Genomic DNA, 14,557 nt, shown 5'->3' with positions numbered 1-14,557 from the left:
GATGCTTTATAAATTCACCAATTTTCCTGTGATATAGATAGTTTTGAGCTTGAGTATGTAAATTTCGAGTTTCTGAGGTGGTCTTGAACATATCAGATATTGATTTGTAAATCGAGGGAAACTGCAGCAGTAGGGAAACAATACTCTACAGCGCCACTATACTGTCATTTGGAATCATTACACAGATATAAAAAGTCGACCACGTGCAGTAACTTAACTCTAAAAGAAAAATCATATCTCATTTATTTCCACATTAATATAAACGATAATGAAGAATTGCTTATCACTAGCAAAAAATGTCTGGCATGTGAGATAATTCACTTTCACTACGACTTTATGACATTTTCACTACACACTATAGCCTTTACTTAATTATTATTATTATTATTATTATTATTATTATTATCATCGTTGTTGTAGCTTAATGTATCATTCTGGTTATCATTTTTAACTTACAACATAATATATTAACAGTAATTTTGAGAAAATGTGATTAAAATGCAGATTAAAACTGTTGGCTCATGAATTCATTTTTTTCTTTGACCTGCAAATTATGTGCTATAGACTCAAACCGAAACATTTCCAATATGAAATTACAGGAAGGATTTTAAAACTAGCAATCATTGCTGGTTGTTGATGCAGTTCCACTTTTGTGCAGTCAGTGGTGCTGTAGCTCTTTGTCTGATCCCTCCGTTTATCGACTCATTGTGAAGAACAGATTGGAGCCTTGTTTGCACCGTGTCATCATAGTGTTAATCTTTATTGTCATTACATTGTAGTTCATCTTCACGACAAGCAGTTATACATACAGTGGTCTTAGATTATATCATTGTCCAATACGAGGAGAGCAACAGTTAGAGTTAGTATCACAGCTAGATTTTTTCCATTGACCAACCCCACCCCCAACCCCCCCATAATACCCCTTCATCCTCCCCCCAATCACCACCCCTCCCATACTCAACACCATACACCAATGTATTGACGACCGTCAAATATGTCACAGGTGCCTAACCATTAAATAGGACACAGGAATAAATAAATTAATAAATAACCAAATCAATACATACAATACATATATAAATAAATAAATACCAACAAGGTGTGTGTATATTAACATACACACAAGTAGCTCACCAGAGGACAGCAGGTTCCAAAGTCATAGGGCCATTTCATACAGCCACAAGGCATAAAGTATGATTATGTAACACAGCCACAGTTCAGACCCCGGCCACATTATTACACCCCAAAAATCATGGTGCAGAGATTAGATTTAGTTTTGCAAATGTTTCTTTGAAGCAGGTCAGCTCTCAGAGGCAGACCCGCTCCCTTGGGAGAAATCCTTCTGCTTGAGTTAAACCTCACAGGTGGAGCCTCAAAAAAGCAAAAAACAGCTTGAGTTAAAAATAAAACACCAATTTTTATTTAAATATACTGTCATCCTTGGTGCACAAAGGAAAGTAGCTTACATTAATTTTTTTTTGCAAGTGGACACTCTACACCTCAAATCCTAACCTGTTGATCAATCAAGTAGTTAGATCAATCAAGCCCAGTTTATTGGCGTATGCTGCCGTCTTTGAGCCAAGCAAGACAATCAATTCTTTATTTCTCCGAGATAACTGGCTGTAGCTTCAGGGGTTTCACATCACTCCAACACTAATTCTGAGGCACAGAGAGTATATATGCTCACTGGTCACTTTATTAAGTACACTTTGCTACTACTGGCTTGGACCCACCTTTGCCTTGAGAGCTGTATTAATTCTTCATGGCATAGATTCAACGAGGTTCTGTGAACATTCCTCATTTATTTCGGTGCATATAAAAAGAAAGCATCGCACAGTTGTTGCAGATTTGTCAGCTACGCCCCCATGATGTGACTCTCGTCTTCCACCCAAGATGCTCTATTAAATTGAGATCTGGTGACTGTGGGGAACCATTTGAATACAATGAACTCTGATCACCCATCAGAAGACAGTCAGCATCAATACTCAGGTAAGCAGTCACATTAAATGATGCTCACCTAGTAGAAAGAGCTCAAACTTTGCCAAAAAAATATCCCACACCATATCACTCTATCACCAGCCTAAACTGTTAATACAAGGCAAGATGCTTTGTTTATGTCAAATTCTGATCCTATTGTCTGAATATCACAGCGGATATTGAGACTGATCAGATCAGGAAATGTTTTTCCCTCTTCTATTGTCCAATTTTGGTGAGCTTATGTGAATTGCTATCTCGGTCTCCCGCTCTTAGCTGAAAGGAATGGCACAGTGTTACTGTTACTGTTGCCTTCCTATCAGCTCCAACCTTTGACCTTAACAAGACATTTTCACTCAGGGAACTGCCACTGACTGGATATTTTCTCTTTTTTTGGACCATTTTTAAAAACCCTGGAGATCCCTGTGTGGCAACAATGCCACATTCAAAGCTATGTGAATATTGTTTCTTCCCTCAGCATTATCTAAGTATTCATAGTCATAGTGCATAAAGGCACTGAGTTGCTGTCATGTGATTGGTTGATTTTATATATGGTTAACAAGAGGTTAAACAGATGTCCATAATGAAGTGGGAGGTGATGTTAACTATTGTATCTTACTGTTAAATTATACAACATATTTTTTTAGTTCATTGTTGCTGTACACTGGTGGAAACCATCAGCTATGAGAAGCCCCTAAATCTTCTAAAGCTACTATTAGCAAGAAAATAATTAAGCCCGTAATTTCTCCAACCAGTTATCACAAGACACCAATAATACTTATACAATTTCGCAAATGCTTTTCTTTTAGGTTATTAACCTGCTTATTAATACATAATTAATGTAAAAGGATTTTTTTTTTTAGCAGAAGTCCAAATGTAAAGTATATTAGAATCTGCCAGCTGGTGCTTCTCAAGTTTAGCCCCAAACAATGACGGTGTTTCTCCTTTCAGAACAGCTGTACCTCTGAGGAAAGACTGGAGACCTGCAGCTTTTGTTTGGAGTGTCATGACTGATCTCTCAACTGGAGAGGTGAAACTGACTTTAGGTAGGTAATGTGGCCTAGGTCTGACTCTTACCAAGGTGAACAGGGGAAATGGAGGGTAACACTGTACAAGTCCCTCATTGAGGTTAGAATACATGTCGCCATAGAGGGCAAATTGCAGTGGAAGTAAAACAAAAAAAGCAAAAAATAAAAACATCATTCAAAGAAATAAAAAAAAGTCTTAAAGCACTTTGTAAGTTGAAGAAGAGTGCCATATGAATTTTCAACAGGTCAAAGAGTACAATAACTGAACAACAAAAAACAGAAGAGTAGCAGAGTTAACCTAGGTTCACTGCACTGCAAGACAAAAGCCAGCAGGACGAACATCTCCCCCTTCTCTTTCTCCCTTTTTGAATGTTTTGTCTTTTAAAAAATCCATCTCAAAAAGCAGACGTGAAGCGGTCCAGTTGCATGCAGCTCACACACATTCGACAGGCAGACTCAGAAAAATCAGGTTTTCAGACAGAGAACTTACCGACAGAATAAAGTAAAAAGAAAACACTGAACATATGTTTGCACCAACCAAACCTCCGTCTTTTACAAAAACCTGTAACATTTATGCAAAAGCAGGTATATGGCAGAAAAAAAAATTGAAGACTGGAAAGAGATTATTATAAAGTTTTATTTGATGATTGTATTGTTGTTTTCACGAATGTGCTTTGGCAATGGAAGAGATGTCTTAGCTCTTTCACAGATAGATAGATAGATAGATGGGTAGATGGGTAGATACCTCTTCCTTTGATGAAACCTTAAATTTTATTGTTCCATCAGAACTTATTGCCTTTATATTCAGTATTATTGACAGTTTATAGAAGATACTGTTTAGTCTGAACCAGTACTTTTCCTTTTTTACTATTATTATTACTATTCAAAAGGATTGTATAGTAGCTTTAGGTTTTCCCGTCCTTCAATCAAACTTCTATCAAATATTTTATCTTGACAAATATCTCAACTAAAGCATTTTGTTTTTGTTGTTTTCTGTCTTGCCTCTGTCACACTTCTTAAGTATCTGTGCCATTTTAGGTGGCATACACTTTCTCTGGTATGTGTCATGCACTGATTAATCATTAGACTTTAGCAAGAGAAGGCAATAAGATTGTAAATATAATTATAATGGTCATGATTTTTTATATCTGCTTTTTAAGCCTAACCTCATCAGCCATCTCCAGGTCCAAATGTCCTTTCTGAACACTGTTTTTTTTTTTGTTTTTTTGTTTTTTAAGGTCCAGATTCCGATAAAATTATCAGTGTGGTGTTTTCCAGGTGTTATAATTTATTATCCAGGCATCCATTAAAACAGTGATCTATGGGGTTTGGCAGAGTTAGCAGTAAGCTGACTTTAGTCACTGAGATAGTTGTCATTTAAAGACTGTATACCATGTTTTTACTGATGTCTTTCTGAAAAACTATAAACATACAGCACTTCTGTAACTCTAGATGCAAATGAAGACTGCTATGTAAACTAGCAGTAACATATAGAGGGTCACTGAAGTTGGGTTAGTTGACATAATGATCTTCTCCTTTGTAGCTGGCTACAGAGCAATAGGTAGGCTAATATCAACACATCAGCACAGGGATGAGGATGTAGGATGCGGCTTAAATTGTTCTCAATAAAAATGTAAGAGGATGCGCTGCTGGCAGATATAAACTTCATATGGAAGACAGAAAACACTGGACACAGATAAAACATCAGCCTAGAAGTCAGAGATGACACTATCCACTACACATGAATAATAATCAGTGTGTTACTGCATGTTTTGGATTGCTTAGTATGAAAAACTGTGATCCTGTCTTGAGCTTTGATACCTGGAAACAGGGTTTAATACCTGATTACTTAACAAGCAGACAATCAAACCCGTCATTTTGCCTAAAGTTTGGTAGAAACCGTAAAGATTTTATATATTTTAATATGGTCCATGTTATACATGTAAACCATTAACCTGCTAATAGATCTTAGTATGTTGATTTTAGTAGTATAAAATGATCATATATGTTAATGGTCTGTAAGTAATAGGAAAAAAAGACTGTAGTATAACCTGTTTAAGATGAAAGCCGCTCTTCTGGCGGAGTATTCTAGAAAAATTCGGAATATGTTATATTTCTCTGTTGTTTTCAATAGCCTATATGTTACATTTAAGATGAGGTATTCAGTAATCAGGCACTAAATACTCTAACGTATTCTGCTCAACACTGCATCAACAAAGCACGAGTACAGGAATGTTAAGCTAAAGGCTAGCTGGTTAGCCACTTCTGGCACATTAGCATCAGCCGTGCTAGCACAGATTCCTGCTGGTTCCTAAATAATGCTCAGATAGAAAACCCTAGAACCCTAAGATTTTTTTTTTAAAATTATTCTTAAACTCTGTACAATAAGTATCAAACAGTCCGTTTTAAAAAATGTGTGACTGGTAAATTACAACTAGAATTCAAAGCAGAGATGACCAAGGTGTTATTGTTTTCCTTTATCAGTTGATTTGCCATAAACCCAGAACTACACTTAGATGCCTATTTCAACAAGTAACACATGTAATTATAGGTTTGTAGTCCTGTCCTCTATTTCGAAGAGAGCTCTTAATATTACTAGAATGTTTCAGTTATTTAAACTGAGTCATCTCTCTAATTGTGAGTCCAGATCTTTAAAAGTCATACATTTATATACAAAACAACTAAAGTGTTATCCTCAAACATGATGTTTTCCTGCTATCACCTGGTTCCACTAATGTTCTTATGTAAACGTATGGTTTCCATTTTCCTTCAAACGTAGTTTTGTCACTATCTCTATATAACCTAACCTAAAAGACATAAATCAGTTGCTTTATCAGAGAACCTTTAACAGTAAATAATATCAACCTTTTTCATATGGTCGTTGTCAAAGTAGACTCCTTTACACTGCTTTTAACAATACTGCAGATCTGTCCAGAAACTGAGAATAATGAGAAGCATTTTGGCATTGTAGCCATCCTGCTAGATGCTACACATCGCGTTTGCAGCAGGGAGCTACCACCAACACAGAGTTCTTACTAACATTTAACTATTCCAACTGTTTAAGAGAAAACTAGAATGAGATATCTGAAGCATTTGGCTAAAGAATGGTATAATTATGCCTGAGATTATGACAACAGGTTCAGAAGCAAAAAAGATGTCACGATCGTAGGGTTAAAATAAATAAATGAGTAAATCTTGAATTTAGTGAGATGTTTAAGGGCATTAACAACATTCTGATATGACAAAATGTATCATTCTATTAACAAGAAGGCAGACAAAATTCTAAAACTTGAGTGCAACCTAAAAAAAAGTTTGGTCATCAAACAGCAATTTTGGTCATCACGCATTACTTTGAAGCTGACAGCTGGTTGCTGGTGAGTGTTCCGGCCACTGGTTGCCTAGGTTACCTTCTATTGTTATTCACTATCAGGTCATATGACAATACAGATATTCTTCACTATTCATTGTCTGTTGGCCCTCAGTCATCCAGGTCACTGCAGTCTAAGGAGCTTGTAAAGAAAAGCGTCTGGACTTCTTTAAGTTTGTTGATGATGTTTCACCTCTCATCCAAGAAGCTCCTTCAGTTCTTAGAGTTGAAGAAGCTTCTTAGATGAAAGTCCAGAAGCTTTTCTTTCCAAACTCAATAGACTTCACTCTTCATTGTTATATACTTCAGTTGCTCACCTGGAAGATGAGAAAAGTTTATCTTGGGTCCCATCCATTTCCCATTGCCAGTGGTTACTTTGGCCATAGTCGCTTGAAGTCACTGAATGTCACGGACTTCTTATGGCCTCTGGTTGCCACATTGCTATGAATCAATTCCATTGTGTGCAACTTTACATTATAGATATTATTCAATGCAGATGGTTTAGCGAATGACTTCCATTGTGAATATGGCACATCTGAGCTGCACTGACCTTTGTAGGCCCAGTTAGCTGCCATTAAACACAGCTATAACAGGCAACTGGTATCATGACCAGGCAAAAATATAGTATATTCTCCCTGGTAAGCAATTTGAGCTATCGGGATTTTGACATAAACAATGTGAATCTGGAATTTAGTATTAGCATTACAACAGGTTTCATGACAGCAAAATGTTTTGATCTTGCTTTACTGTTTCAATATAAAGCTTAGCAACTAGTGTTAGAGTTTTAGTGTTTGAGACCAAAATACTAGAAATTTTTCATTGCCAAATAACAATAAAGTTGGAAAGATTCTGAAATATTCACCAAGGAATTTCAGATACTTTGTTTAGTGGGAACTATTATCATGTAAAATAGTCGGGCCCCTAACAGCACTCTAAAGATTAAAGCGTAGATGTGGCGTTGCCTGCGGTGCCGTGCACGGAAGGTGGATACACCCGCCAACTTAAGCATAGCGCCGGATCATGCGATGGTTGGTTGCTGTGGTAATTTTGAGCTGGCAGCGGGAGAGCTGCAGCTCTGTGTGTTTGTGTGTAAATAAAGGGTGCAAAGCATGTTCATGTCACCTGGTCTGCTGTGGTCATTCACAGTGGTGCCGAAACCCAGGACAGGAGGCTCGGCAGACTCAGGGCTGGGCCAGCAGAGAGAGGAGATGGTGCAAATGGTGGCTGAGCTGGCAGCCATGCAGCGGGAGCAGGCGGCGGTGTGTCGCCGGCAGCAGAAAGAGCTGCAGGACCAGACAGAGCAGAACCTGCAGAGAATGAAGGATCTGGCGGTGGTAATCCGGTCCTGCCCGACACCGCCGCCACCCCCACAGGCGCTCCCCGACACCTCTGGGGTGGCCGGTCCGCAGCCTGTCACCGCACCCTTCCCCACTCCTCGGGTGGGAGTAGCTTGTGCCCGGCAGGGGCCGGCTCCCATTCCTGCTCTCCGGAGGAGGGACGAGGAGCAACTGCTGGGCCCACCACTAGCTCACCCACCTGCCCAGCCCGAGCTGGAGGTCAGCATGGGAGGAACTTGCTACACCATCGCTGGAGGTGGAGGAGGCGTGTGAGGGTCCCTGCCAGCCGGAAGCGGGGGTGGTGACGGAGGGGCCGCGTGAGGGGCTGCTCGAGCCGGGAGCAGCGGCGGTGATGGTGACAGTGACAACAGAGGAGGAGCCGCGTGAGGGGCTGCTCCAGCCTGGAGCTGCGGTGGTGGTGGCGACGGAGGGGCCGCGCGAGGAGATGGAGGTCCCTGTGCCAGGGGAGCCTGCTCAATTGGACGTGCACGCCAGACCGGCCTCACCCCAACCAGTGGCCGGTGTACACCGAACATCTGCTCAGCCGCCTGTTAGCTGGGGCTCACGACCGTGCCAGCCGCGCCGCGTCCACCTGCCACGCGGCTGACCTCCGGACCAGCTTCGCCGGCGCCGCTGGGTACGCGGGCGGCCACCTGAACTGACACCCCTTGGCCAGGGGCCAGGGGCACCGACGATCTGGGCTGATCCCCTCTCCCGCTCGTGGTGGTGGAGTAGGTTCGGCCAGATGTCTGCCCGGCCTCAGTCGGGCGATGGGGGTATGTGGCGGGGTGGGGCCTGCGGTGCCATGCAAGGAAGGCAGATGCACCTGCACAGCATCTGCAATCATGCCCCGCCGACGGGTCCTGTGATGGTTAGTTGTTGTGGTATTGTTGAGCTGGCAGCAGGAGAGCTGAATCTCTGTGTGTTTGTGTGTAAATAAAGGATGCAAAGCACGTTCATGTCATCGGGTCTGCCATGGTCATTCACAGTAGACTTTACTGATACTTCTCAGACAGATTATTGGGTAGATATTAATTGTTGTAACTAGTGCTCCCAGCGTTAATCTCGTTAAAATGGCATTAATGTCATTATGAGATGTCATAATGAGATTAACGCTGGGAGCACTAGTTGTAACTGTTCATCAGCTACTACATGTCCTACTGACGTGCCTTTTGGCAAGGGAGTATCACCTCCCAAACTTAATTATGTTTCTGAGCATCAGTTATTGAAAATCTGAAGAAATCTAAAATTGCTGTTTTTTAAGCCATCTAGCCACACACAGTCATGCATGCAAAAGCCACATATTTAGACAAATCAGCAAGCTCCTACTCCACAGAGTACAAGGAAACCACAGTATATAGAAAGGAAAAAACAAACAAACTTCTTTCTCACTATGCATACTGGAATGTTCAAATATGTATCAAATAAAAAACAAAAACAAACAAGGCTCTGTTCAATAACATTCATCTGTGGCTGTGATGGCAAATCAGTGCTGCTTGGTAAAAAGAGTAACCCAAACTTCTCCTTTTCATCACTTGAACTCCTGCTTAGTGATGTGTTGAATGAGTTTCTTGATCCTCAAGCCTCAAAACCCTCCTAAAAGTTCCACTTTACAAGATAAATGGGTTTAAAAACAAGTGGATAAATGTTCTCTTTTCCATTCTAGCAAGACCAAGCTTACTTCAACACAGTCAATCTTTTTTTGGCTGGATCATGCATTCAGCCACTGAATTTAAATGCTATGCAGTGTCAGCAAAGGCAGAGGGTGTTACAAAAAGAGCTAGAAAGAGGTTGAAATATACCTAAATCGTAAACTCTATGGATCTGTGGCTCTGGGTTGTTATTTTGATGGTCTACAATCTGGACTATGGAGCCTTTCTAAAAGGTAGTGCTACCCAATGAAAGAAAATAACAAGACAAGAGAAAGTAACAAAGATAGACAGCTGGTAAAACTGTGACAGTTTCTGAAAAATCTAGGTATGAAAAAGAGCACAAGAAGGCAAGTTAAGGTAGAAAGAACAGTTACTTTTAGAGAAATACAGCAAGAAAAGAAGAAAGAAGACAGTCTCACAAAAAAGCTGTCAGGCAGCTAAACCGACAAGCAGGAATTTGTGCTGGCTTGATCATAAATACAGTAAGAACAGGTCAAAACGCACATACAGACACATACATGCACGTACATATACACCGTGCCTTATTCGCAAATCTCCATAACCTCACAGTATTCTGTGCTGCCCGGCCAAGCACTGCGCTATAAAAGAACATCATCTCTTTGTCTTTTCATCTCTTTCAGTCCCTTGCTTATGCAGCTCTCACGCTATAATCCTCCTCTCCCTTTCTTCTTCTACTCTAATCGCTGTTCTACTGCCGCATCTTATGTATCCCATCTCGGGCTTCTCTCTCGTTTCAGTCCATTTTGTGAAAGCAGAATCGCACAGAAGCACAGAAGAAGAAGAAGTAGAAGGAGGGCGTGGTTTGTTGTTTATGCAAATACAGGCTGTTTTCTGGGTGTCTGGATTGGTCGAGGGGAAGGGGAAGGTTGGTAACAGGACCTAATGAGGGAGCGGCACCAGGATATCCACATAATTGATGGGGAAGAAGCCCGACTGGCCGTTGATCATACCCTCGTACCAGTTGTCATCGATCTGATTGGTCAGGGTGATGACATCCCCCTCTTTGAAGCCCAGCTCACCTTCATTCTCTGGTTCAAAGTCGTAGAGCGCTCGACAACATGGCTGGTCCATAGGGGCTGTGAATGGACAGAAGCAAAACATAGCGAGTCAGTTTCACTCTCTATGAGGCATTTTTGGTTATCTGGTTTGTTTTGGTTTAGCTTAATGACACTGTTACATACGGGGGCCTATTTTGTTTTACTTAAGAATTTCTTGCTGTGCATTGAACGGGGCTAATTTGCTGGATATCAACATAATGGTTTGACAAGGCTCACCTGTTAACTGAAAACCATTCTAACTAACTTTGAAATCCTGCACAACTAAAATCCAGAGAAAGTCAGGAATCTTTTAAATAACTTTGTATATTTCATAATTAAACTTCAAATAAAATCATGCAAGTCCATACAAGTAAATTGTCTCGAATATGAAACAAGTTTAACAGACTCTAATACTACTCTGGAAGGTAGAAAGAAACTTTCAGCTGCTAAATAATTTCCCAAGGGGATGCCACAGTGGATGGATGCGCATGCTAATTTGACATGAGTGAAGACAGATAGATAACAACTTATCAATCACAAGTTTGCGATGCCAATCAGTCAGATTTGCCTCACAATTATGAATTTACAAGGCTTCACAACAGGACTTCACAAACCAGTGGGTATGTGGCCAATAAGTCTGTTTATAGGCCTTTCCGAAATAATTTTTGACAATTTTGACCCAGATCAGGAATATATATTAAAAAATAAACACAAAACTCTCTTAAAGATGACTTTGAAATAGCGACTAAGATTAAAAACATCAAGCAATTGAGAACTGGGGCAATTTTCTTATACGCTTAAATACAATCAGACTTATTTTAACCAGTGGAGTTATTCCCTGCTGATTGCTTAAAATAGGGTTAATGCACTGCTGCACTGGTTTCACTCCTCAAGGCTTTTAATGTAGAGTCTGTAGTATCTACCGCTTTAACAGGATGCATCGTATGTTAAGGTTCAGTGCCTTGCACTTTGCAACATGGACAGGAAGGGCTAGGAATTGAACTGCCAACCCTGCAGTTAGTAGGCCAACCCGTTCTTCTAAATCTCATCTGAACTCCCACGGCTTCTTCTATCTGGTAGACGTGCTCGTCTTTTTGCTCAGACTACAGGAGGCATCCCAGATCCTGACTTGCCAAGACACTACTGCAGATACCTCATCTCTACTGGACATTATTTGACAGATACCATTGAGCTGGATACTGGCAGTCATCTAACTGCACATCGAAGATTGACATCCTCTCTCTACCTGGTGATCTTCCTGGGGATTTGGCAGAGTGTATCCCTCCATTGTGGCTTTCGCTGGGTGGCAGCAGCTCCAGTGTCATTCTGGGTTTTGGAGTGTACTCCTTCCTCGGTTTACTGGACACTTCTTTTATCCTGGAAGGAAGCCACACAGTTAAGTTCTATCTTACCACACAGTCTATTTTTATAGCTTTATTTCTATCCTGAGTAGGAGGCTGGATCGATACCTGTCCTCCATCTTCCTGGAGAGCTGTTGGAGGATTTCAGAGGCACGACTGTGGTATTCAAACTGAGCTTGGACCAATGCTGAGAGCTGGCTCACCTGCTCTATCTGCAACACACACATAAACATGTTTTTTGTTGTTTTTATTCTTCCAAACCCATCCTCCATACCCACGCTGGGCTGGCACTGGCTTGGCACAGGAAGGCACAAGATTGCTTGTCTTTTCCATGTTTGTATATAGCATCAAATTTTTTACTTGGAACATGTCAGTAACAAGAATAGACCTTAATATTTGATTTCATATGTTCCCCCCCCCCTTTTTTTAAAAAAATAATATTCAACTTGTTTATGTGGCTGTAATATAAAATCTTCTTTTAATTTGCTGAGGGCACAATATGATTAGTTTTTCTTCTTCTGATTGGTCTTCAAAACTCTGTTTTGGTATTAATGATCTGAGATTATTTAACGCTTTTCTCTGTAGAGCTAAGGAACATATTTACCTTCAACTCTGATAATAATAAGTTATGGTGGAATTGGAATATGTATATTACATTATCCTTACGTCGCTCTCCAGTAGGTTAAACATGCTCTGCTCTGCGATCTCTTTGCTCTCATCAAACTTCTCCAGTGCCTGTTTGATTTCGTCATCCTGGACTTTCCCCTGACGCTTCTTCTTGTAGTCGAAGTCCAGACGTCGGCCTTCCATCTTCTTCAAATGATGCTGGAATAGATGAGAAAGGAACATGTGATATAAACAATTTAAGATTCATGTTGAAGAAGAATTCAACAGCATGTCACCATTATAAATTCAATTTCCCACATATCTAATGTTACGGATTTGTGTTTACTGACCTGTATCTCTTTGAGGTCTTTATCATGAAGATTCTGCAGTGGATCAATGAAGTTCTGTTTGACCTCCATGTCCAGAGCATCTTTCACCTCCCCAAGTTCCTTCATCGCCTCACCAGCATCCATGAGGGCCAAGCCTGGAAGTAAAGTGAGAAATTAGCAAAAAGCCAATTTTTCTGGGCCGCCAAGGTTGCTACCTGCTTATGACCTATTTTCCTCTATTATCTAATCTTGAATTGGAAAAAATAATTAAAAATGGTTAACTTTCTGATACTATCTTAAGTCATTTAACAAGTATACATTTACCAAAGCTGGACTCCTCTCCTAACTCCCGTCCAAACTTCAACATGGCGTCTCCTAGGACGGTCTCAGCCTGTGGATAACCAGGTCCTTTTTCCTGCCCACGGATCTTTGACATGGTGTTGATCATACTCAGCTTGGCTCTTGATGCTTTAAAAAGCAGAAATAACATCAGTAACATCAGGAGTCATAATTTACATTACAATATATTAGTTTTGCAATTTTTTTTAGTATACTGCAACCTTTGTATATTTAATACCTGGGTTAGGCTGAAGGTACTCTGTAGTTTTGGTCATGATGTCCAACACTGCTCTGCTGGTGACGTCCACCTTCTGCAGGGGAAACACCAGATTATCAGCATGTCAACTGATACTCACTCGTATAAACAGAGTAGAAAGTCCAGGAACAACTTCAACTACTTCCAAAGTGCATAGAGCAGCTCCAGCAACGTTTTCAGTACGCAGTATAACTATTTTTCTTCCTGTGTATTTAGGCTTGTGGCCTTCATTAAGGTAATTATGAAACATATTGTTAACAACATGTTTGGTAGGATATTTCATAAAGCAGAAAAAATAAATCAAAACAACAACATGTGACCAACACTCATACAGACTCAGTGATTATCCCTGGCGATAGAAAACTTGGGTGGTACCTTATATAGCCATAACCTGGAAAGGTGCAACTTCACCCTCAGTGACATAGGCCTAGAGATAGGTCTGCCATCCCCTCTACCAAATATTACTAGGGGAAAAATGTTTATTCCCCAACCCTACAAACAACCCTACAAACTAGAAACTTAGAATGTTCACCTTCAAATTAGAAGCTGTACCTTAATGTCGAAACCAATGCATTTTAAAAAGTGCACTTTTACTTTGAAGGTGAACGCTCTGTTTCTGTTAATGACCACGATGAAGGCCAACAGCTCATCAGTTATTAATCAAGTAATGAAGTTGCTCTATTTACTACAATGAATACAGCTTTGCAATATTTTCTAGATATATTTAGATATACATTAAAAAATCTGCTGGTGTAATACAGGTTTACAAGTTAGTAAGACTCATATGTGGTCAAAGTGAAGCAACACATAGCAGCCAGTTAGGCTATAGTAGTTAGAGCACCAAACTTTACCTTTACTTATGTCTTGTTTAATTAAAAAAACAAAAACAAAACATAAACATAATTTAAAGTATGCTAGTCTATCTCTGCTGTGCCCACTTACTTCGTGGATTAGATCCAAGAAGTATTCTGGCACCAAACCTTCTCTCAGAAAATTGTCATTGAAGCTTCCAGGTTATTTTAGTGATTATAACAAGTATAACTTTTAAATTAGCTTACCTCTACCAGCAGAGGTAAGAGAGATCCAGTTTCTCTCTGCTTCTACGCTTAACACTAAGCTAAGATTAAATTTGGTATCAGATCACAGACAAACAGATAATTACCTTCTCCATTTCTTTAAAGTCATCATCTAGCTTGGTTCCTTCCGCACCTCCAACCTTCTCGCTGACTTTCTGTAATAAGAAATCAGAG

At 40.2% G+C, this 14,557-nt stretch overlaps 1 protein-coding gene across 1 annotated transcript in view; it reads right to left on the bottom strand.

Moving 5' to 3' along the window:
- Positions 1-741: 741 nt before the first annotated feature.
- LOC146390239 (endophilin-A1-like) overlaps positions 742-14,557 on the bottom strand; it is a 58,453-nt gene continuing 44,637 nt past the window's right edge. The window contains exons 2-9 of the mRNA XM_084923290.1: positions 14,470-14,538; positions 13,290-13,362; positions 13,037-13,180; positions 12,734-12,867; positions 12,444-12,602; positions 11,886-11,989; positions 11,663-11,793; positions 742-10,455 (exon numbers count right to left, since the gene is read on the bottom strand). Of these exons, the coding sequence (XP_084779416.1) occupies positions 10,259-10,455; positions 11,663-11,793; positions 11,886-11,989; positions 12,444-12,602; positions 12,734-12,867; positions 13,037-13,180; positions 13,290-13,362; positions 14,470-14,538 (1,011 nt within the window). The 3' untranslated portion in view covers positions 742-10,258. The remainder of the gene's footprint in view (positions 10,456-11,662; positions 11,794-11,885; positions 11,990-12,443; positions 12,603-12,733; positions 12,868-13,036; positions 13,181-13,289; positions 13,363-14,469; positions 14,539-14,557) is intronic.

The sequence above is a fragment of the Perissodus microlepis genome, chromosome 3 (genome assembly GCF_051167445.1).
Source record: "Perissodus microlepis isolate ML-2025 ecotype Zambia chromosome 3, ASM5116744v1, whole genome shotgun sequence".
Classification (NCBI taxonomy): Eukaryota; Metazoa; Chordata; class Actinopteri; order Cichliformes; family Cichlidae; genus Perissodus; species Perissodus microlepis.
The sequence above is the reverse complement of the archived record's forward strand: the minus strand, read 5'-3'. Positions and strand labels throughout refer to the sequence as shown.